We start from the raw sequence: 19,401 nt of genomic DNA, 5'->3' as shown, positions 1-19,401 counted from the left end.
TTACGGCCGGGGGGCTGCGGAGGCGGGACGAGGGTGGGCCTCCCGCTCCGGCCTCCCCGTCGACAAATGAACGCGGGCGGAGCTTCCAGCAGGGCGCTTCCCTGCTGGGCTCTGGAGCGCAGGGGAAGGTACAGAGGGCTTGTCCCGGGCTCCGCCATGCCTGGGAACACGCGCGCGGCCGCCGTTAGCCCCATTCGGCATTTTCCTTCAACTCTAGGAACATACGTCTTTCATAGTTACGGCAAAGCCTCGGGCAAGAGTTCTACGCCCAAAATCGCCAGCCGGAAGCCGGCTTCTCTCGCCGATGTGGCGAAGCCCCATTCGCCAGCTGGCCGCCTGCGGTAGGGGACCCAGCCGCCTCCCCGCTCTGCGCTTGTGCCCAGCCACTCTTGTACCAGACGCAGAGCGTCGCTGCGACTATGGTCCGGAAGTGTGACTATCTGCACTCACCCGGACTCTATGGTTCCTACGCATGAAGATTACATGGCCTATATAAGGTCTGTGCAGGCGTAAGAGCATCTCTTTCCCTTCGGCGCGGTGAGTAATCGGTGCTTGCGGCCCGTGCGGTGCCTTTGACATTTCTGTCTCCTAGTTCGAGGCCTGTCTTCGATTGCTCTTCCGATCTTGTATGTTTTGTTGCAGCCACTGAAGATCTTGGTGTCGCTATGGGCCGCCGCCCCGCCCGCTGGTGAGTGTCTGTTTCGCTGCTGGGGAAAGGGGGGGAGAATTGCATTTGGCTGCTAAAAGCAATCGTGGGGTGGGGGGGTCTCCCCAGTGCGGCTTTCCTGTCTTGGGAGCGGACCCCGCGTATTCCCCAAGAACTTGCAGATCGCTTTAGGTCTTTGTTTGTACCATTTGGTTTTATAAATTCATGCTGGTGTTTACCGCTTCCCCCTTTTTGTTGGTGGCCGGTTGACCCAGGTCTGCATCTGTTAGCCCCAGTTTAGGGCATCCGCCTTGCATCCCACCTTCAGAGCTGAAAAGTCGCTTGCTTTTCAGGTTCGGCGCCCTCAGGGCCTTTGTGTGCCATCCCCGTCTTATTTCCAGGCGATGTGCCGTGTGGGCTCCTTGGACACCAAGGGCAGTCCCAGAAAAGCGTGTTCAGCTGCCTCGTGTGCCCCGCAGGGGGCGCCCTTCACGAGACTTGGAGGCCAACTTAATGCCACGTGCCCAAAGGACTTTAGGTGGATGGCTTGAAGTGTGTTACTCTTCGCGGTATTTAAATCGAGAAAGTCCGTTTCAGGATGTTAGCCTTATAGGAAGTTGAAAACACAACAGGGCATATAGGGTGGTATTTTTTTTTTACTTTTATAATCTAGCATAGGTGTCCTAATTTCTGGCCACATCTTGCTTTAGCACCAATTTCCAGGAATGAAGACCAAGCTTAGAGATGACATGTGTCATCTCCCCCTCTCCCAACGCCCCTTTGGTTGTAGATTGAGGAAGCACTCAAAGTGCCTATTGTGGAGTTCACCTGTGAATCCCTGCTAACTTGGGTTCCTCCCCTTCCCCGCAGTTACCGGTATTGTAAGAACAAGCCATACCCAAAGTCTCGCTTCTGCCGAGGTGTCCCTGGTAAGTGGTGCGAAAGCTCCCAAACTGGTTTGGCTGCACTGACCCAGTTGCTATGGCACAGCCGCACAATAACCAGATTTTTTTTTAGATGCTAAGATCCGCATCTTTGACCTGGGGCGGAAGAAGGCAAAAGTGGATGAGTTCCCACTCTGTGGCCACATGGTGTCGGATGAGTATGAGCAGCTCTCCTCTGAAGGTGAGGCAGGTTTCCTTGTTCACCATTCCTGGTCCCTTGTATGTGCTCCCCCAGCCAGACCTAGAGCTCACTGCACTGGAATTATCAGGTCATTAATCACGAGCACCCAATCATGAGCCTCTTTACTAAGCTCACCCAGCCAATACAGATGTTCCCAGAGAGCCATGGTAAGTGCTGCTGTGCCATTTTGTCTCACTCTGCTGCCTCCCCCACCCTAATAGCCCTGGAGGCTGCCCGTATTTGTGCCAACAAGTACATGGTGAAAAGCTGTGGCAAAGATGGTTTTCACATCCGAGTGCGGCTCCACCCCTTCCACGTCATCCGCATCAACAAGATGTTGTCCTGTGCTGGAGCTGATAGGTGAGCTGGGTCCTGAGACTCCTGGCCTTTTCAGATGTTCTCCCATATCTTAAAGCCTGGGCTAGATTAGTTTTTTCATCAGTTAGGGCAAAGAGGTGGCCTCACAAAGACTCAACCACCCATAGCAAAGCCATACCAAAGGGCTAGCAAGTGGACTTCAGTGGACAACCCAGAGTCCCAGAGACAAACACAAAAGGCACCATGGCTCTGGGAACAGGTAGAGGGAGGGGCTTCTGTCGGAGTAGCTCCGCTTTGAGCCTAATGACATAACCTGCAGGCAGGCAGGTTGCTGGCGTGGTCACAGGTTGGATGGCTTTCAGATGAGCCCAATAGCGCCTTGCAGGGATTCTAGCTAGTCTGTTTTGGGGTTCTCTGTTCTTTGCAGCCAGTTAAGCCGACTGTGCTCTTTTCCCCATGGGGGCCCAGTGTGCAATGGCTGCAAACAGCAGCCTCCTCGGTAGTGTATGCAGCCTGTTGCCTGTATGGGTTGCCCTAAGGGACCTTGGAGACAGCCCTTTCCAGTGGACATTAATGACTGGCATGCTGTCCCCAATCTAGGCTCCAGACAGGTATGCGTGGTGCCTTTGGAAAGCCCCAGGGCACAGTGGCCAGGGTCCACATTGGCCAGGTCATAATGTCTATCCGCACCAAGCTGCAGAACAAGGAGCATGTGATTGAGGCCCTCCGCAGGGCCAAGTTCAAGTTCCCTGGCCGCCAGAAGGTATGTAGTGCTGCAGCCTTGGTCTCACCTTTCCCTGCTCTTGTCCCCAGGCCTCCTGACTCAGCTGTTTGTCTCTCTCTAGATCCATATCTCCAAGAAGTGGGGATTTACTAAGTTTAATGCAGATGAATTTGAAAACATGGTGGCAGAAAAGCGCCTCATTCCAGATGGCTGTGGGGTCAAGTACATCCCTAATCGTGGCCCCCTGGACAAGTGGCGGGCCCTGCACTCCTGAGAGCGCTGCCCCCTCCCTACCCACGCCCACCAATAAACTCTTTCTTTTCCCTGTCTTTGCATCTGGATTCATGGGGGGTGGGGAGCCTCTGGGAGTCCTAGGGTTGCTGTCCCTTCTCTTCAGAAAAAGGCTGACAACTAAGCTGGCCAGTTGGCACTTAGCAGGGCCAGCACCAGGACTAGCACTTGGACCTGCCTTAGATCCCAGGCGGTAGGTTCACAAGTCCCCCTGCATGTGCGTGGAGCACTTCCTTAGTAAAGTACCCACCCTGGGTGATAGAAAAGGGTCTCAGGCAGCTGTGGAAGCTCTTCCCCAAGGGTTCCAGACCAGGACGGGAACATTGTTGGACACTGGGAGGAAGGAACCACCTTTTAACCTAAAGTTGATGCTTCTAAATCATAAAAACATAACTTGCGCTTAAATGGCTCTGATGTCCTAGCCGTCTGACGGCATCCTGGGTGGTGGGGGCCAGACTGCATGGTGGTTCTGAACATGGACTTGACCAGAGGTGCCAGGGCAGCTAGCTGGGTTACAATGAACTTAAAACATTTCCTGTTGGTGTGTGTGTGTGAACTGCTTATCTCCGTCCTTGTATCTAGTGGGGTCTTGGTTCATATGAGTCCCACATATGATAAAGACCCTTTGCCATGTCTGCTACACATGTGTAATATCCCTGCAATCTAGCTTTCTGTTCTCAGCATGTATGGTCTTGTCATACAATAAAAATTTATTTATTTGGCTGCATCGGGGTCTTAGTTGTGACATGTGGGATCTTCCCTGTGGCATGGGGGATTCCCCGACCCCTCCCCCAGCCCCAGAGCCTGCTTCTTGTCCTCACTTCTTACACTTGCTGGGGGAAGAGTGGCATGGTTCCAGCCTCAGGGCCCCTGCCTTCCTCTTCCACATTCTAACGCCAAGCACAGGCCCAACCAAAGAACACGAGCCAAAGCAAAGGCACGTAGAGGAGTGGCAGGCAGGACAGAAGGGGGGTGGGGGTCTGAGTCCAGAAAACAGCATAGTCCTTGCATCTGTGGGCAGCTGGTATGCAGTGGCTTCAGGCCACCAGGCCCAGCTGGGGGGACAGGAGCAGCAGCAGTGACAGTAACAGAGTGGCCAGGCTGAGGGGCTGGGCCCCGTGCACCGCACAGCTCAGCTCCACCTCCACAGGGTAGTGATCACTGATGTTGAGGGCCTGGGGGTGGGCAGCGGGACAAAGCATCAGTCTCGGGGCCTAGGGGCTTCCCCGTGAGCCCGTTCCTGCCTCACCCCTTTACCTCCTCCTCAGTGAGCCCAAAGCTCCGGGGGAAGTTGAAGGCTGCTGCGCCACGCAGCAGGCTCTGGAGATGCTCCCCGTGTAGCACTATGCGGTCGTAGGCGCAGTGGGTGCTGGCCCGCACCGTGGTGTCCACGCCATCAGGGATGGCCCAGTGAAAGCCAGCCTGCGTCCGAAGGACTAGGTCATCCAGGTGCTTTTTGGTCAGCGAAGCACAGTCAGCATTGAAGTCCCCAAGCAGGATCACGTCCTGGAGAGGGAAGCAGCAGTCGGGCCTGGCCACCTGGCCGTCCTGTCCCCCTCCCTCCCATACAATTGGCCCGGCCCTACCTCACTCTGCCAGCGCTGGGAGGCGTCCAGAAACACATGGTACAGGGCGTTCAGCTCCATCTCTACGGCCTTCGGCGTGGTGTGCAGTGGGACCAGCGCCAGGCTGGGAAGGACTGCAAGGCCCCAGGGACAGAGGGCTCCCAGCCACTCCTGGCCCTCCTCTGCCCAGTCCCCCCCAAGGCCCCGTAGAACCCACCAGACCCCCATTCCTGCTCCCTCATAGCGGGCCACCCTTCATCCCTACCTACCCTTGCTGGGCAGAGAGAACCGGCACACAAAGGGCTCCCGGGCAAAGAGGTCATCCTGATCGTCGTACACGTAGGAATCCAGGACCTGCGTCTTGTGTGACCTGGTGGACCACTGGTTTCGGTTTGCAAGTGCCCACATTAGACCTGGCACTCAGGGAGGGGGCCCTCCACCAGCAGCTCCATTTCATGTAAGCACAGCCTGCCTAGCCTTTCTTTCTAGAACTTCTTTTAGATTGAGATATAATTTGCACATCGTAAAACTCACCTGTTTAAAATGCACAATTCAGTGGCGTTCAGTACATTCACAAGGTTGTGCAACCATCACCACAATCCATTTTAGAACATTCTTATAGCCCCAGAGAAACCTCGCCCATGAGCAGTTCCTGTTCCCCTCCCCGCCAGCCCCTGGCAGCCCCTGATCTGTCTTCTGTCTCTGTACATTCACCTCTGCTGGACATTTCATGTGAATGGAATCCAATAATACATAGTCTTCTGTGTCTGGTTCTTTCCCTTAGCACATGTTTCAGGTTCATCCAAGCTGCAGCCTGGCTCAGACTTCCTTCCTTCTTAGGCTGAATGATATTCCACTACGTGGAGAGACGGCCTTTTGTTTATCTGTTCATCAGCTGACGGACACTCGGATCATTTCCACTTTGAGATTGTTATGAGCGGTACTGCTGTATGGGCATGTCTCTGTTCCCCCATCATTTTGGAGTGAATTCTAGACATTATGTAATTTCATCTATATATAGGAACAGGTCTCCTTCCCTGACTGCCACCCTTGCCCTCTCAATCCTGACCCCCGCCCCCCAGGCTATCCTCCCAGGGACTTAGGGCTGTTTCTGGAAACTGGGTCTGCCCAGGACCCACGACAGGCCCCTGGTGAGCCTCTTCCTAGAAGCTGCAACCAGTCACTCCCAAGGAGGGAGCCAGCCTCACCCCGAGCCCCTGTGGGTTCCACAGGAGAGAGGTGGGGGGCCCCACATCTGTACTTGCAGAAGGAAGGCCACCTGCTGGAGGGACACATGGGCAGTAAAGCTGTCTGGGGTAGAGGACAAGAAGACCCCAGGGTAAAACCACTGACAAGAAAAAGTGTGATGCGGAGGTGAGGGCCACCCTTGGGGCTATTGTGCCACCGCACACGGGGCCAAGTGTCCAGACCGCCCTGGTCACCATCTGCACTCACCGGTAGATATACACGTATTTCTCCTTGTACGTGCCACGCCCCAACAGGAGGCTGCTCAGGAAGCTGTAGGGCCCAGAGTCATCAAATCTGCCAGGAAAGGGGAACCTCGGGTCAGCAGCTCTGAGGCTCTGTGGGGCCCCCAGTTTAGACCCACAGAGCCCTCCTCACCGATTGAGTTCTCGAAGCAGGAGCGGGATGGCACTGCCAGTAGAGTCCACTACCTCCTGCAGCACTGTGATGTCACAGCGAGCCAGGATCTGCAGGACACCAGGAAGGCCAGCCCCACTCAGTGCCAGCCACCCTGGGAGAGGGGTGGTATCCCTGGGGACCTGGCACCAGCGCGGCCAAGAGTGGCATGACACGCTGGCTGCAGGCCCAACAGAGCAGCGAGGCTAGAAGGGACCCGGGAGAAGATTGAATGCCATCTCCACCACCACCACACCCACTTTACAGAGGAGGAGACTGAGGCCAGCGACAGGGAAGGAAGGTGCTCCATGTCTCCACACCGTGTCTCCTGATGTCCCCTCTTCTCTGGCACATGCCCCTGGTCAGGTAGGGCTAGGGGCTTTGGGCCATGGTCCTTGGGGGCACAGCTTCTCTGCAGTGATGAACCTACCCGAACTAAGGTGTCCAGCACAGGCTCCCTGGCCACCTTGTTGAGTGTCAGCCGCTGGGTGTTAAAAGCACAGATGTGAAAGGTCTCAGCCCCACCAGCCAGGAGGAGGAGCAGGAGCAGTGCATGGCCGTGTATGGGCTTCTGGAACCCTCCAGAGGAATCCAGGTTGCTCCAGGTTCAGGTCCCAGTTGGGCTCAATTCTGGTTCCAGAAGGACATGGTAATATGCGACAGAGAAAGTGATGCCATCCTGCTGCTGCCCAGCACCAGCCTCCCAGAGCTGCCAGCATCACACATGTCCTGACTTCTTCCTTGTGGACACCTTCCAACATCAGCATGTATGGTTCAATCTCGTTCTTTTTAATTGCGGTCAAATACACATAGCATCACGTTCACCATCTTAACCATCTTTAAGTTCAGTGGCATGAAGCCCCTTCACATTGTTGTGCAACCATCCCCACCATCCATCCTCAGAACTTTTCCATCTTCCCAGACTGAAACTCTGCCCCCATTAGACACTAATCCCCACCCCTCCTCCCCCAGCCCGTGCCCCCCCACCCTACTTCCTGTCTCTAGGAATCTGACTGACTCTAAGCAGCTCATACAAGTGGAGTCACACGGCATCTGTCTGTCTGTGACCGTTTGATTTCACTGATCATAATGTGCTCATTTCATCCATGTCAGAATGTCCTTCCCTTTAAATTCTAAATAACATTCCACTGTATGGATGGACCACATTTTGTTCATCTATTCACCTATCCATGGACACTGGGTTGCTTCCACTTTTTGGCTACTGTCAATAGTGCTACTGTGAACATGAGTGTACAAATATCTCTTCAAGTTCCTGCTTTCAATCCTTTTGGTTAGATACCTAGAAGTGAAATTGCTGGAACATATGGTAATCCTAAATTTAATTTTTTTGAGGAATTGCCATACTATTTTCCACAGTGGCTGCCCCATCTTACATTCCCACCAGCAGTTCACAAGGGTTCAACCTTAGAGTGGATTCCAACTTTTCACCGCCATTAGCAACTAGAAGGACCATCTTCGTACATCTCTGTCTCCTCACTTGGCAGACATTATGCTTAAGACAAACTCCCAGTAGTATAATTGTTGGATTCAAGGGCGTATGCATTTAGAATGATCTCGGATACACCAACTCACCACACTGCAGTGTGTGATGGAGCCCCTCTCCCCATCCCCTCCACTACTGGTGAGCCCTACTTGTTCATCTTACCAGCTGGAGCCCCCCTCTTCCTGAGTGTCTTTCTCAGTTTATCTTTCTCTCAGGCTCCCAGGCTTTGCCCTGTCTTTTGGGCTCAGGCCTTTGCTCAACTCCCTGTTGGTGTTGCCCTCATACAGCGACGTAAGTCCCTCTACTTCTGTCTGCCTGCTTTTCTCTGTTGCCTTGTCACCTTACCCCTTGGTTTCACTTTCTGCCTGCCTGGGCTCCATGCCTGTTTCTCCCTAGCCACCTGCTCTGTCATTCATGCTACTTTGGGTCCCCTGCCCTGGTATCTATTCTGGGATGTATGTAGGCCTTTAGGCAGCCCTGGGCTGGCAAGGGCAGGCTTGGAGGCTCTGGGGCCAGGGGCTCCCAGGTGGGTGGAGGAAAAGAACTAGAGACTTCCTGGCCTCAGCCCAAAGTCGGTCCGGGCTCCCAACACCAGCCCTTAGCCCCAGCCCTGGGATTCCCTTCCCCTCTCGCCTTCCCTCACAGGCTGGGGGCAACTTCCTCCTTCCCTCTGGCCAGAGGGCTCCCATACCTGCGCAGACCGGGTCGTCTCCACACCACCTTCCTGTGCTGTGAGCGGATCGCGACTCCCCACGGAATCACAGGGTCTGCCTAGGCAGAGACCACAGACGAAAAAAGAGGAACAGGCTCTCAACTCTCCCCACCCGTCCAGGCTGCTTCGGCAGCCCCACCCTTCCAGGTGGGCGGGTCCGGCCCTGGCTCCGCCCCGGAGGCCGCAGGGAGGTTGGACAGCTGGCCTGGCGCGGACCTGGCCGCCCACTTTCCCGCCAGACCCCGCCTTCCCCGCCCGGGTGGGACAGGGCGCTAGCTGAGGCGGAGGCGGGGGAGGGTTTGAGCAGATGACCGAGCTGTGAGTCGTGCCCAGGGCGCGCGGCGAGGAGCTGCCGGCGCCCGAGCGCAGACTCTGTTCTGCGCTCTCCCAGGCCCGGCGCTCAGCCCCCGTCCCCGGCCGCCTGCAGGAAGGATACGGTGGGGAAGACTCCAGAGCTGGAGCGCGTGCCCGAAAAAGGGAAGCCCCACGGCGAGCCTGGGCGCCCCCGAGGACAAGAGCCTTCTCTCCAAGTCCTCGGGCCGGGCCCGGTGTGGCTGCGCACTCCTGACCGTTCTGAATACCCAAAGCGAGCGACAGTCGGCGCAGGAACTGGCCACGGTGGTGGAAGCCGAGGGCGGACTAAAAAACTGTACCTGAGAGATTAGAGCGCTGGCAGCTCAGTGCCCCGTGGGGGTCCTGCACTGTCGCTGCTGGGACAAGTGGGGGACTCAGGCGGTGTCTGCGGGCGGGCGATGGGTCCTTACTGGATGGTTGTAGTGCGGTCTTCGGGGCATTGTCCCCGTTGGCAGGACCTACGTGCTAATGGATTGGGGGTGGTGATGAGCCGAAGATTGGGAATTTTTTTTTTTCCGCGTCTTGCTGGATCTTAGTTCCGGACCAGGGATTGAACCCAGGCCCTCGGCAGTGAGAGCACCGAGTCCTAACCACTGGACCGCCGGGGAATTCCCGGGAAAAATATTTTTAATCAATAAAATTATACTTTGCTTTAAAAATAAAAAATAGACTGCTTAACGACTACAGGGCTTTCTTTTTGGGGTGATGAACATGTTTGGACCTAGTTAGAGGTGGTGGTTGACAACACTGCGGGTGTACTAAACGATATAAAATACTGTAATATATATAGTATTTCCTATTGTATGTTATATGCTGCTATATATTACATATTGCATCACGTTACATTATATTACATACATACATTCGTATAGTGCAATTCTGTAATATTGTGATTATATAAAGTTGTAGGGCTTCCCTGGTGGTACAGTGGTTAAGAATCGCCTGCCAATGCAGGGGACATGGGTTCGAGCCCTGGTCCGGGAAGATCTCACATGCTGCGGAGCAACTAAGCCCGTGCACCACAACTACTGAGCCTGCGCTCTAGAGCCCGCGAGCCACAACTACTGAAGCTTGCGTGCCACAATTACTGAAGCCCTAGTGCCTAGAGCCCGCGCTCCGCAACGAAAGAAGCCACCGCAGTGAGAAGCCCGCGCACTGCAACAGAAGAGTAACTCCCGCTCCATGCAACTAGAGAAAGCCCACGTGCAGCAACGAAGATCCAATGCAGCCAAAAATAAATTAATTAATTTTAAAAATTAAATAAGGGCTTCCCTGGTGGCGCAGTGGTTGAGAGTCCGCCTGCCGATGCAGGGGACACGGGCTCGTGCCCCGGTCTGGGAAGATCCCACGTGCCGCGGAGCGGCTAGGCCCGTGAGCCATGGCCGCTGAGTCTGCACGTCCGGAGCCTGTGCTCCGCAACGGGAGAGGCCGCAACAGTGAGAGGCCCGCATACCGCAAAAATAAATAAATAAATAAATAAATAAATTGTATGTAGCTAATTATGTAAAATTACATAACGTAACATATACAATACATAACATGTAACATTACATATGTTACATACATAAAATAATGTATGTAATATAAAATGCTATAAAATACTATAAAATGGTTAATTCCACGTTATATGAAATTAATGAAAACAAAGGGGAAAAAAACTAAAGTAAAAGTGCTCTGCCAGCCCCGATCTTTTTAAAAAAATAAATTTATTTTATTTATTTATTTTTGGCTGCATTGGGTCTTCGTTGCTGCGCTCAGTGCACGGTTCTCTCACTGCAGTGGCTTCTGTTGTTGCAGAGCCCGGGCTCTAGGCATGCGGGCTTCAGTAGTTGTAGCACGTGGGCTTAGCTGCTCCGCGGCGTGTGGGGTCTTCCCTGACCAGGGCTAAAACCCGTATCCCCTGCATTGGCAAGCAGACTCTTAACCACTGCACCACCAGGGAAGCCAGCCCCGATTTCGCGTGGTGTCAGGTAATCGTGCTGCGCAGCCCATGTTACTCACGGAGACTTCACCGGGGAGGAACTAATGAGACAAAACGTACCTGCAGCCGGCGGGCGGCCTCAAATCCGCGCTGCTCCGCGGTGCTTTGTGACCACCTAGAGGGGTGGGATAGGCAGGGTGGGAGGGAGGAAGACGCAAGAGGGAAGAGATATGGGAACATGTGTATATGTATACTGATTCACTTTGTTATATAGCAGAAACTAACACACCATTGTAAAGCAATCATATGCCAATAAAGATGTTAAAAAAAAAAATCCAGGCTGCTCCGGAGCGGGGCGGGGCCCTGCGGCCCGCGGGCCCGCCCCCGCTGCCGTCAAGCGGCCCGAGCACGTTTTGCGACAGACGGCCGTAGAGCCCGGCGCCGTCGCAGGCTCGCTTTCCGGCGGGTGCGGGGGCCTCGCGGCTGCTGCCCCCGTCCGCGCTAGTTCCTCAGTGCGCACCCCGTCTCCTGGGTCCAGGGCGGCTAGTGTGTGGCCAGAGATCGGGGACGGGCCCGGTTCTGGCCTGACCCACTAGGTGACCTTGGTCGAGTCCCCTGTCGCGGCGAGCCGCGGCGCCCGTCTGTGGCGCCGGCCTGTTAGGGACCCATCCCCCGAGCGGTTGAGGATACAGACCTAGATTAGCCCCACAGCCTGCCCCAGGGCAGGGGGAGCGCCGGGCCGCCGGGGGCGGTGAGGGAAGCTCTGTCGGCGGGGGGGAGATGCCCCTACATGTGAAATGGCCGTTCCCCGCCGTGCCGCCGCTCACCTGGACCCTGGCCAGCAGCGTCGTCATGGGCTTGGTGGGCACCTACAGCTGCTTCTGGACCAGTGAGTGGACCCAAAGCCGAAGCAGGGTTGGCCACGGGTCTCCACGCCCAACCAGAGTTGGGGTTCGGGGTTGGGGGCGCTGGCAGGGGCTGGCTTGGCCGGGGGGCGGAGCCCTGGGCTCCCCGGAAAGGAGGCCAAGATCCCGACCCTTCCGCTCTCCCGCCAGAGTATATGAACCACCTCACCGTCCACAACAAGGAGGTGCTGTACGAGCTCATCGAGAACCGAGGCCCAGCCACGCCCCTCATCACGGTGTCCAATCACCAGTCCTGCATGGATGACCCTCACCTCTGGGGTACACGGGCCAGTGTGCTGGGTTTGGGGAAGCAAGGAGGGAACCTGGGACAGGGCCAAACACAAGCAGAACAAACTCACTCCTCACGGGCTGCTTTGCATAGCTCTGGCACTCCTGCCTCTGGGATGTCCTGCCCCAGGGGTGAAAGTTTGATTTGCAGCCCCTTCAGCATCCTCCTAGGGAGCGTAATTTGGAGAGGGCCTCAGATATTTGGACGGAGGGGCCGCAGGGCAAGGTCTGACAGCTTCTTTACTCTGATGTATCAGGCCCAATGTGTCAGACCCTCCATTCTCTAAACTGTTGACGGTTCCAAAGAGCCTTGGGAACAAATCTGAGGACCACAGAGTGTCCTGTCAAGGAAACTCCGGGCTAGGGGCTGGAAGACCTGTGTCTTGTTTCCAGGTTTGCCCCAGGCTGGGTTTGTAGCCTTCCACCAGCCTCGTTTGGGAGCCCGCTTCCCCACCTAGAAGTTCCTGCTCTGCTGACTTCACAGGGAGTGGCTTGGCTCCAGTAACCCAGATGGCTGGGTACAGGGGTGCCCGGGGCTCCCACTGTTGAGCTCAGGAGGTTATAGACTAGGAGGTAGAGCTCGTGGGGAGCCATTTGGTCAAATCAGAGCCTTTCTTAGGTCACCCTTGCCGCCGGGCAGAGCACGGCCTGCAGGGTGCCACAGGCAGATTCCAGGAGACCAGGAAGGAGGCTCTAGAGCCATCCAGTAACCTGGACCAGGGTGGTGGCAGTGACAGTGGGGGAATGGGTAGAAGAATAGGCAGCGTCAGAATGTATCGGGGAGGTAGGCAGACCAGCTGTGGTGACTAATAAGACACAGGGGGTGGGAGAGAGGGAGGGGCCAGGGAGAACTTGGGGGTCCAGCCCAAGTGTCGGGAAGATGCCACTTTGGGCCATAGGGAAATGGTAGTGCTGCTGTCCATGTCCCTCATTCCCCGAAACAGGATGACAGAAATCGACGCCCCCTAGGCACAAGGTAAGTTGGGGCATGGAGTCTTTCCTCTCCTCCAGGGATCCTGAAACTCCGCCACATCTGGAACCTGAAGCTGATGCGCTGGTGAGGAGCAGTGGGCCCTGTGGGGGCCGCAGGCTTCACCCACCTCTGCCCAGGTCTGCCCTCCCCCTACTGTGCCCAGGAGGAGCCTCCAGCAGTTCAGGCGGGGCACGAGGTGGGGCCCCGCAGGCCCTCCTGTGCCTCCATTCTGCACTGCCCATGATGTCAGGCGTCATGCTGGGGGCAGGGCAGAGAAGCAGGGTGCAGGGGAGGCCGCAGTGACTGCGTCTGTCCCCGCTCCAGGACCCCCGCGGCCGCAGACATCTGCTTCACCAAGGAGCTGCACTCCCACTTCTTCAGCTTGGGCAAGTGCGTGCCCGTGTGCCGAGGTGAGGTGCTTCTGGGGACTTCTCTGGCCTCCCTTGGGGCCGGGAGACTGGTGGCCCATGCCTCTGGCTTGGCAGTGCTGGGAGTAGAGAGGGACCCTGGTGGGACAGGCAGCCAGGGAGCCGGGGGCCGCTGCCTCACCTGCGTGAGGCCCAGCTTCTTCCTGCGGCAGGAGGGGTGGCAGTGGCTTCCTGCAGAACACTCCATTCCCTGCGACTGCCTGAGGATTGTGTGCCTCCGGCTCCGCTGTTAGAAGTGGCCGAGGCGTTATCCACGGTTCCTTCCCTTGAGGACGTTGCTGAGAGAGACTCAGTGACGGCAGTGTGGTGTCATCAGCGTGTGATGGTGGTGGCCTGTGCTGTAGGGCGAGGGGTGTGACGTTGAGTGATGACTCAGCACCTCTCGAGAGCCTCCGGAGGTGGGGCCCATGTTCATCCCCCTTCTCCAGAGAAAGGGGCTCAGAGGGATAAAGGTGCTGGCCCAAGGTCACAGGGCAAGAGGTGGCAAAGCCAGGATGCAAATCCAGGTTGCTTTTTCCTCTGGGGAAGCAGGATTTTTCCAGGGAGAGTATGAAAGGAAAGGCATCCTAGACACGGGAAGCATGTAGCAGACACTGGAGAGGTACGTGATGAAGGTAGAAAATGTGCATTGCAGGCTGAAAGTGAAGGTTCTGGAACAATCATGTGAAGAATTTGGGCTCTGCTTTCTCATCTGGGTAGTGACAGGGCTTTCGAGTGTGGTTAGAGAGAGAGCCTCTGGCTGCAGTGTGCCTGGAGGGCAGAAGCGGGGTCGAGAATTGTAGCTGGGCCTCTGGGGGTCACCACGGAGGGCAGAGACGAGACAGCTTTGGGATAGCTCTGGAGGCGGAGTGGACAGGACTTGATAGGTTGGGTTTAGGAGGGGGCGAGGAAAAGAAAGCGCAAAGATGCCACTAGGTGATGTCTGGTAACGATGAGCCACTGGGAGGATGGGACTAGGGGAAGGCAGCATGGTGGTTGAGGGGAGCCTGTCACCTGAGGGGGGAACGGTCCAGAGACAGTGAGATGCGCAGCTCTGGAACTCAAAAGAACGCTTGGGAATAAAGATACCGGGAACTCAACCGCAAACAAAGTCACAAACACAGAAGTGAGGTGGTAGACAGGGAGAACACGGAGAGAGCAGGGGCAGCACCTCAGCACAGAGGGAGACACGAGCCACCAAGACAGCAGAGGGCAGTGGCCAGAGAGGAGAGAAGCAAAGCAGGGCCCCTCGGTACTGTGGAAACCTCCAGGGACCCTGGAGAAGCCATTTCTCTGGCCTGACAGCCACAGGAGCTTCGGGGCAGGGCATGGGGTAGACAGTGGGGTGGCCACTCCCCCCAGAGGTTGGGTTGTGAAGAGGAAGTAACCAAAGGGCGTTGGAGCTCAGGGAAATCTTATTTCTAGTAGGTGGAAGTAAAACATGGTAAAATCCAATAAAGTAACCTCAAATAACAAACAACATTCTTTAATGAAAAGCTGCAGCACCCACCCTCCAGATCCGCAGACCTAGTTACTCCCCAGAGATAGCCACCTGGAACACTTTCTCTTTTTGCTGCTTTTGGAGGTGGCTTCCTTTCACTAAAACACAAGCAGAGGCTACAGTGTCATGGCAGGTGACCGTGGCATTGTCTATCATGCACTGCTCTGAGAGATGGCGACTCTGCTCATGTACCCCATCCCTGAGTCTCAGTTCTTCCTTTCTGCAACCTCAGAGGCCTTCCATGTCCACTTCTAGTCTCAGTCTTCTTTTTGACCCGCATCTAAGTTTTATTGCACAATAAAAGCAGCAAGTGAAATCTTAATCCTAAGCACCTTCTGGTGAGAGAAAGTGGGCAGGGACAAGCTGTTTCTCAAATGCATTTGATGTGCAGCAAAGATCTAACAACACGTATCAAAGCAAAGGAAGTATCTGGCATATGTTGCTTCTGTGTTCCAGAAAATTCCCCTTTCCCCCCAAGCATAGGCCTTGTGATAGGACGTGAAGTGTCCGAGTGATCTTGCACAAGCTATACAAGTGAGAAGTAGCATTTGCAAAAGCTAAACATTAGGAAGTGTTGCTCCCAAAGCACGGTATTTGTAAATTTTGATTCCAAGCTGGATGGCTCGGTTGCACCAGTGGGTTTTTGTAGATCAGGAGCCTGCGCCCCTGCAGCCCACCCCTACCGGCTAATGTGAGCCCAGGTAGGGAAACTGCTGCTCTCAGCCGCGACGCCCTGAGAAACTGCAGTGGGTGACTGCTCCCCAGCTCCAGCCCCTAAGGGAGCTGCCGGGCCGGGTTCCCATTTGGGTTGAGTTGAGACTCCTGGATCCCTATCTAGCACCTTCCAAAGACTCCACCTTGCAGAGAACAGGTTGAAAGTCCATTTCTTTTGTTTTTTGCGGTACGTGGGCCTCTCACTGTTGTGGCCTCTCCCATTGCGGAGCACAGGCTCCAACGCGCAGGCTCAGCAGCCATGGCTCACGGGCCCAGCCGCTCCGCGGCATGTGGGATCTTCCCGGACCAGGGCACGAACCTGTGTCCCCTGCATTGGCAGGCGGATGAAAGTCCATTTCTTAGTGCATTGGCCCAAATAGTCCTGGTGTCCATCTTTCTGTATCTCTCCCTCTTTGTGATGCAGCTCTCTATTCCTTACTTGATAACATAAGGATATTTACCCCGCTTCTTCAACCTCCCCCTGTTCTCTGTCTCTGTCCACTCTACGGACAAGGTTGACGAGTGAGGCTCTTAACTGCGCTTGGGTACAGATTGCCCCCATGTGCCTCCAAGTCAAGAGCCAGCACGCGGCATTAGGCATTCATGTCTGTGTTGTTGCTGACCGCTGGGCCACCTGGGTCCAGTGTCGTGGTCTCAGGGCAACTCCAAGGCGAGCGTTGCTCGCATTGGGGGCAGTTCAACCCTGCTGTTTTCCATGTAGCAGGTTTGAATTTTCCCCAACTCTCAGTGACACTGTGTTCCGTCAAATGTTCTCCCGTTCCCGAGAGGCCTAGCCGAGGGTGAGTCTAGTTTTCACGGGGAGCCCTTCAAGGAAGGGGCCAGCAGAGGCTGAGGGCCCAGGAAGGGCTGGGGGGCCTGTGAGGAGTGGCTGTGGGAACTGGCCTGGCAGAGACCCCGGGGAAGGGCCGCTGTCCAGAATCTGGGGCCCAAGTAAGGCTGGAAATCACGAACAGACTGGGCCAGAGGCAGCAAATGGTAGGCTCGCCCCAGGGTGGCTCATCCTAAAGCTCCAAGAGCCCAATCAGGGAGGCAGCTGAGCAGGCCCGAGAGGGACCAGCCTTGGAAGGTGATCGTGTGGGACGCCCGCTGGGGGCTGGGGAGCTGCTGCTTCGCGCCCAGGGACGGTGGAGGAGGGGCCCTGGAGGATGGAGACAGAAGGGAGGGACTGTCTCTTGGCAGGAGATGGCGTCTACCAGAAGGGAATGGATTTCATTTTGGAGAAGCTCAACCACGGGGACTGGGTGCACATCTTCCCAGAAGGTCAGTGGGGCTGGCAGGGTCGTGACCCTCTCAAGAATATGGGTGGGACTGCGCCCCTGCCGCCGCCCGGCAGCCCCCAAGCCTCACCTCCATCCTGCCTCTCAACAGGGAAAGTGAACATGAGCTCCGAGTTCCTGCGCTTCAAGTGGGGTAAGAGCCACTGGCCGTCTCTGTTTGGGTTGGACTGTGGCAGGCGGGGCAGAGGAGCGTGTTGGGAGCAGCAGGAAGGGCAGGTGCCAGCCCAGGGCAGCTGCTCTTGACTGGGGGCGGGCAAGAGTGGCCCTGGCCGTAGGCTGGCACCGAAGCTCCACTCATGCCACCATTTCTGCCTCTCCCTGGGGTAGGAATCGGACGCCTGATCGCCGAATGTCATCTCAATCCTGTCATTCTGCCGCTGTGGCATGTCGGTGAGTCAAGGCTGCGGCCCAGGGAAAGGGGCTTCGCTCGGTGGTATTGGTGGGTGGGTCTCCTCTGGGTGGCAGAGAGGGGGTGCCCGGGCTGCCCTGCTCCACCCCACACCTGCTTCCCAGCCTTCTGTCTGCTGTGCTACAGGAATGAACGACGTCCTTCCTAACAGCCCGCCGTACTTCCCCCGCTTTGGACAGGTGGGTAAGGCTGCTGACCTTGTCTGTCTGTCTGTCTGTCTGTCTGTCTGCCATCTGCCCCGTGGCTCCCACTCAGCACCACTGAGGCCAGATTCAGGAGGCTGCAGCAGGGGGAACGGAGTGAAGCGGGGCGGGGCGGGGGGCCTCCTGGCACCAAGGCCGGGGCCGGTGCAGGGGCAGGGGCAGGCCTTGGGATTGGGACAGGACAGGATGGGATGACTAGGGCATGGACCCCGGGACTGGGATGGACCTTGGATGTCACTGAGCCCAACCACCTCGTTTTAAAGAGGTTAGAGTGGACCCGAGGGAGTACTCAGCAAGGTGGGGACAGGATTTGGCCTCTGGCTCCCCAGGGTGCTGGGGCTGTGGGCACCCCCCGCTCCTGTCACCCACTGGTGGCCCGTCTCCACACAGAAAATCACCGTGCTGATTGGGAAGCCCTTCAGTGCCCTGCCTGTGCTCGAGCGGCTCCGGGCAGAGAACAAGTCAGCTGTGAGTTTCTCCCCCAGGCCATCCCAGCGCTGTCCTAGCCCATCCCAGCGCCCTTGGCCTCCCAGGGACCCTGGGCGAAGCTCCCTGAGGGCTGCAGGCCAGCCCCAGTCCTTCCCCTCAGGTGGAGATTCGCAAAGCCCTGACAGACTTCATCCAGGAGGAATTCCAGCGCCTGAAGAGCCAGGCCGAGCAGCTCCACAACCACCTGCAGGCCGGGAGATAGGCGCCACCCCGCCCAGACCCCGCCCAGACCCCGTCCCGGCTTCCTCTTGGACTGGGGCGGGGGCGTGGAGGGGCTGCGAGGCCTGGGACAGAGGCAGCTCTGGGACCCGAGTCCCAGCTGCCAGGCGATCGGTGCCGCCTTTGGGTTCTGGCCCTGCACAGAGCTGGGCTGGGGAATAGACTGATGCTTTGAGCTCAGATACGGTTTTTTAGACAGATTTTTTCAGAACCCTTAATGGGTGCCCTCTCCTAGTTGGTGAACGTTCCAGCTCCTCTGTGGTTTTTCAGCTGAAAGAAGGGTCTCAGCTGCTCCTCCCACTTGGCCACCAGGGAGGAAGACATTTAGGCAGGGGCCTCCTTCCTGCTTGCCTTCAAGGTGTTCTCTCCCAGGGCCGGGCACTGGAGGGAGGGTAGTTGAAGCGGGGCGTGGCCAGGCCTGGCTTCTACCCGCCTGCCCTGATCCAGGAGCTGCTCACCACTTCCTCAGGGATGGCCGTCAGCCACGTCTTCCTTCTGCCCGTGCTCCCCACAGGCGTGGGACCCTCGGGCAGGGCCCAGCCCTGGGCTGCAGGTGGAAGAGCTGCCCTTTTCCAGAAGTGGAGCCCAGCCAAATGGAGCCTGCAGCAAGGGCCCAAGACCCGGCCCCTTGCCCTCATGCTGGGGCCTACCGACTTCTCCGTCCTTTCCGCCTCCCTGGCATCACTTGAATCCCCTGGGGCCTGGGTTTTCATGTTTTATAAACAATAAAGCATATGTGTTGTGCTCTTTTATATCTGGCCTCTCTGTAGGGGTGGGGGTGGGAGGTGACCCTCTGGACAGGAAGGCTGGACCTTAGAGCTCTGGGCACATCAAGAGTACTTGACCAGGGCTTCCCTGGTGGCGCAGTGGTTGAGAGTCCGCCTGCTGATGCAGGGGATGCGGGTTCGTGCCCCGGTCCGGGAGGATCCCACATGCCGCGGAGCGGCTGGGCCCGTGAGCCATGGCCGCTGAGCCTGCGCGTCCGGAGCCTGTGCTCCGCAACGGGAGAGGCCACAGCAGTGAGAGGCCTGCGTACCACAAAAAAAAAAAAAAAAAAAAAAAAGAGTACTTGACCAGATGGGCTCTCAGTCTGTACCAGTCACCTAAGACTTCCGTCATTGTCTATACTCCCCATACAACCTTGCAAAAATAGGGATTAATCTCATTCTGCAAAGGACGCAGAGCGAGGTTAAT

At 56.6% G+C, this 19,401-nt stretch overlaps 3 protein-coding genes across 8 annotated transcripts; 2 read left to right on the top strand and 1 right to left on the bottom strand.

The window, feature by feature from the left end:
• The first annotated feature begins 479 nt into the window (after positions 1 to 479).
• RPL10 (ribosomal protein L10) lies at positions 480 to 3,142 on the top strand. Of its 3 annotated transcripts, none has more exons than XM_081221246.1 (7): positions 480 to 537; positions 643 to 688; positions 1,517 to 1,575; positions 1,664 to 1,771; positions 1,993 to 2,131; positions 2,690 to 2,852; positions 2,935 to 3,142. In XM_081221246.1, exons 2-7 carry the CDS (start codon positions 666 to 668, stop codon positions 3,085 to 3,087), a joined length of 645 nt encoding a protein of 214 aa, XP_081077372.1. In that variant the 5' UTR covers positions 480 to 537; positions 643 to 665; the 3' UTR covers positions 3,088 to 3,142. The 3 variants fall into 3 exon arrangements, with proteins under 3 accessions (XP_081077372.1, XP_081077371.1, XP_081077370.1); XM_081221244.1 differs by lacking the exon at positions 480 to 537 and adding an exon at positions 1,000 to 1,184 and having other exon boundaries at positions 545 to 688; XM_081221245.1 differs by lacking the exon at positions 480 to 537 and having other exon boundaries at positions 544 to 688.
• Positions 3,143 to 3,802: 660 nt separating this feature from the next.
• Positions 3,803 to 11,470, bottom strand: DNASE1L1 (deoxyribonuclease 1 like 1; the record flags this gene model as incomplete). Its single annotated transcript, XM_081222177.1, has 11 exons — positions 3,803 to 4,279; positions 4,362 to 4,610; positions 4,691 to 4,803; positions 4,939 to 5,039; positions 6,125 to 6,211; positions 6,293 to 6,381; positions 8,506 to 8,585; positions 9,180 to 9,345; positions 10,922 to 10,976; positions 11,212 to 11,344; positions 11,467 to 11,470. 11 exons carry the CDS (start codon positions 11,468 to 11,470, stop codon positions 4,142 to 4,144), a joined length of 1,215 nt encoding a protein of 404 aa, XP_081078303.1. The 3' UTR covers positions 3,803 to 4,141.
• On the top strand, positions 11,116 to 19,361 carry TAFAZZIN (tafazzin, phospholipid-lysophospholipid transacylase). Of its 4 annotated transcripts, none has more exons than XM_081221238.1 (10): positions 11,116 to 11,690; positions 11,857 to 11,985; positions 13,006 to 13,051; positions 13,292 to 13,377; positions 16,790 to 16,870; positions 16,979 to 17,020; positions 17,215 to 17,277; positions 17,423 to 17,475; positions 17,890 to 17,967; positions 18,722 to 19,361. In XM_081221238.1, the coding sequence occupies exons 1-10, from the start codon at positions 11,582 to 11,584 to the stop codon at positions 19,022 to 19,024; spliced, it is 990 nt and encodes a 329-aa protein (XP_081077364.1). In that variant the 5' UTR covers positions 11,116 to 11,581; the 3' UTR covers positions 19,025 to 19,361. The 4 variants fall into 4 exon arrangements, with proteins under 4 accessions (XP_081077364.1, XP_081077366.1, XP_081077363.1 ...); XM_081221240.1 differs by lacking the exon at positions 18,722 to 19,361 and adding an exon at positions 18,089 to 18,337; XM_081221237.1 differs by having other exon boundaries at positions 16,793 to 16,870; positions 17,890 to 18,820.
• The last annotated feature ends 40 nt before the right edge of the window (positions 19,362 to 19,401 follow it).

This window comes from Mesoplodon bidens (assembly GCF_964165515.1).
Source record: "Mesoplodon bidens genome assembly, chromosome: X".
NCBI lineage: Eukaryota > Metazoa > Chordata > Mammalia > Artiodactyla > Ziphiidae > Mesoplodon > Mesoplodon bidens.
Note: the sequence above shows the minus strand (reverse complement) of the source record. Positions and strands in the feature narration are given on the sequence as shown.

Excerpts from the sequence above, each read along its gene's own strand:
- RPL10 (XM_081221244.1), top strand. The coding sequence starts at position 1,051 with ATGTGCCGTGTGGGCTCCTTGGACACCAAGGGCAGTCCCAGAAAAGCG. Across the intron at positions 1,185-1,516 it reads ACGTGCCCAAAGGACTTTAG|TTACCGGTATTGTAAGAACA; the intron begins GTGGATGGCTTG and ends CCTTCCCCGCAG. Across the intron at positions 1,772-1,992 it reads TGAGCAGCTCTCCTCTGAAG|CCCTGGAGGCTGCCCGTATT; the intron begins GTGAGGCAGGTT and ends CCACCCTAATAG.
- TAFAZZIN (XM_081221237.1), top strand. The coding sequence starts at position 11,582 with ATGCCCCTACATGTGAAATGGCCGTTCCCCGCCGTGCCGCCGCTCACC. Across the intron at positions 17,021-17,214 it reads GTTCCTGCGCTTCAAGTGGG|GAATCGGACGCCTGATCGCC; the intron begins GTAAGAGCCACT and ends TCCCTGGGGTAG. Across the intron at positions 17,278-17,422 it reads TCTGCCGCTGTGGCATGTCG|GAATGAACGACGTCCTTCCT; the intron begins GTGAGTCAAGGC and ends GCTGTGCTACAG.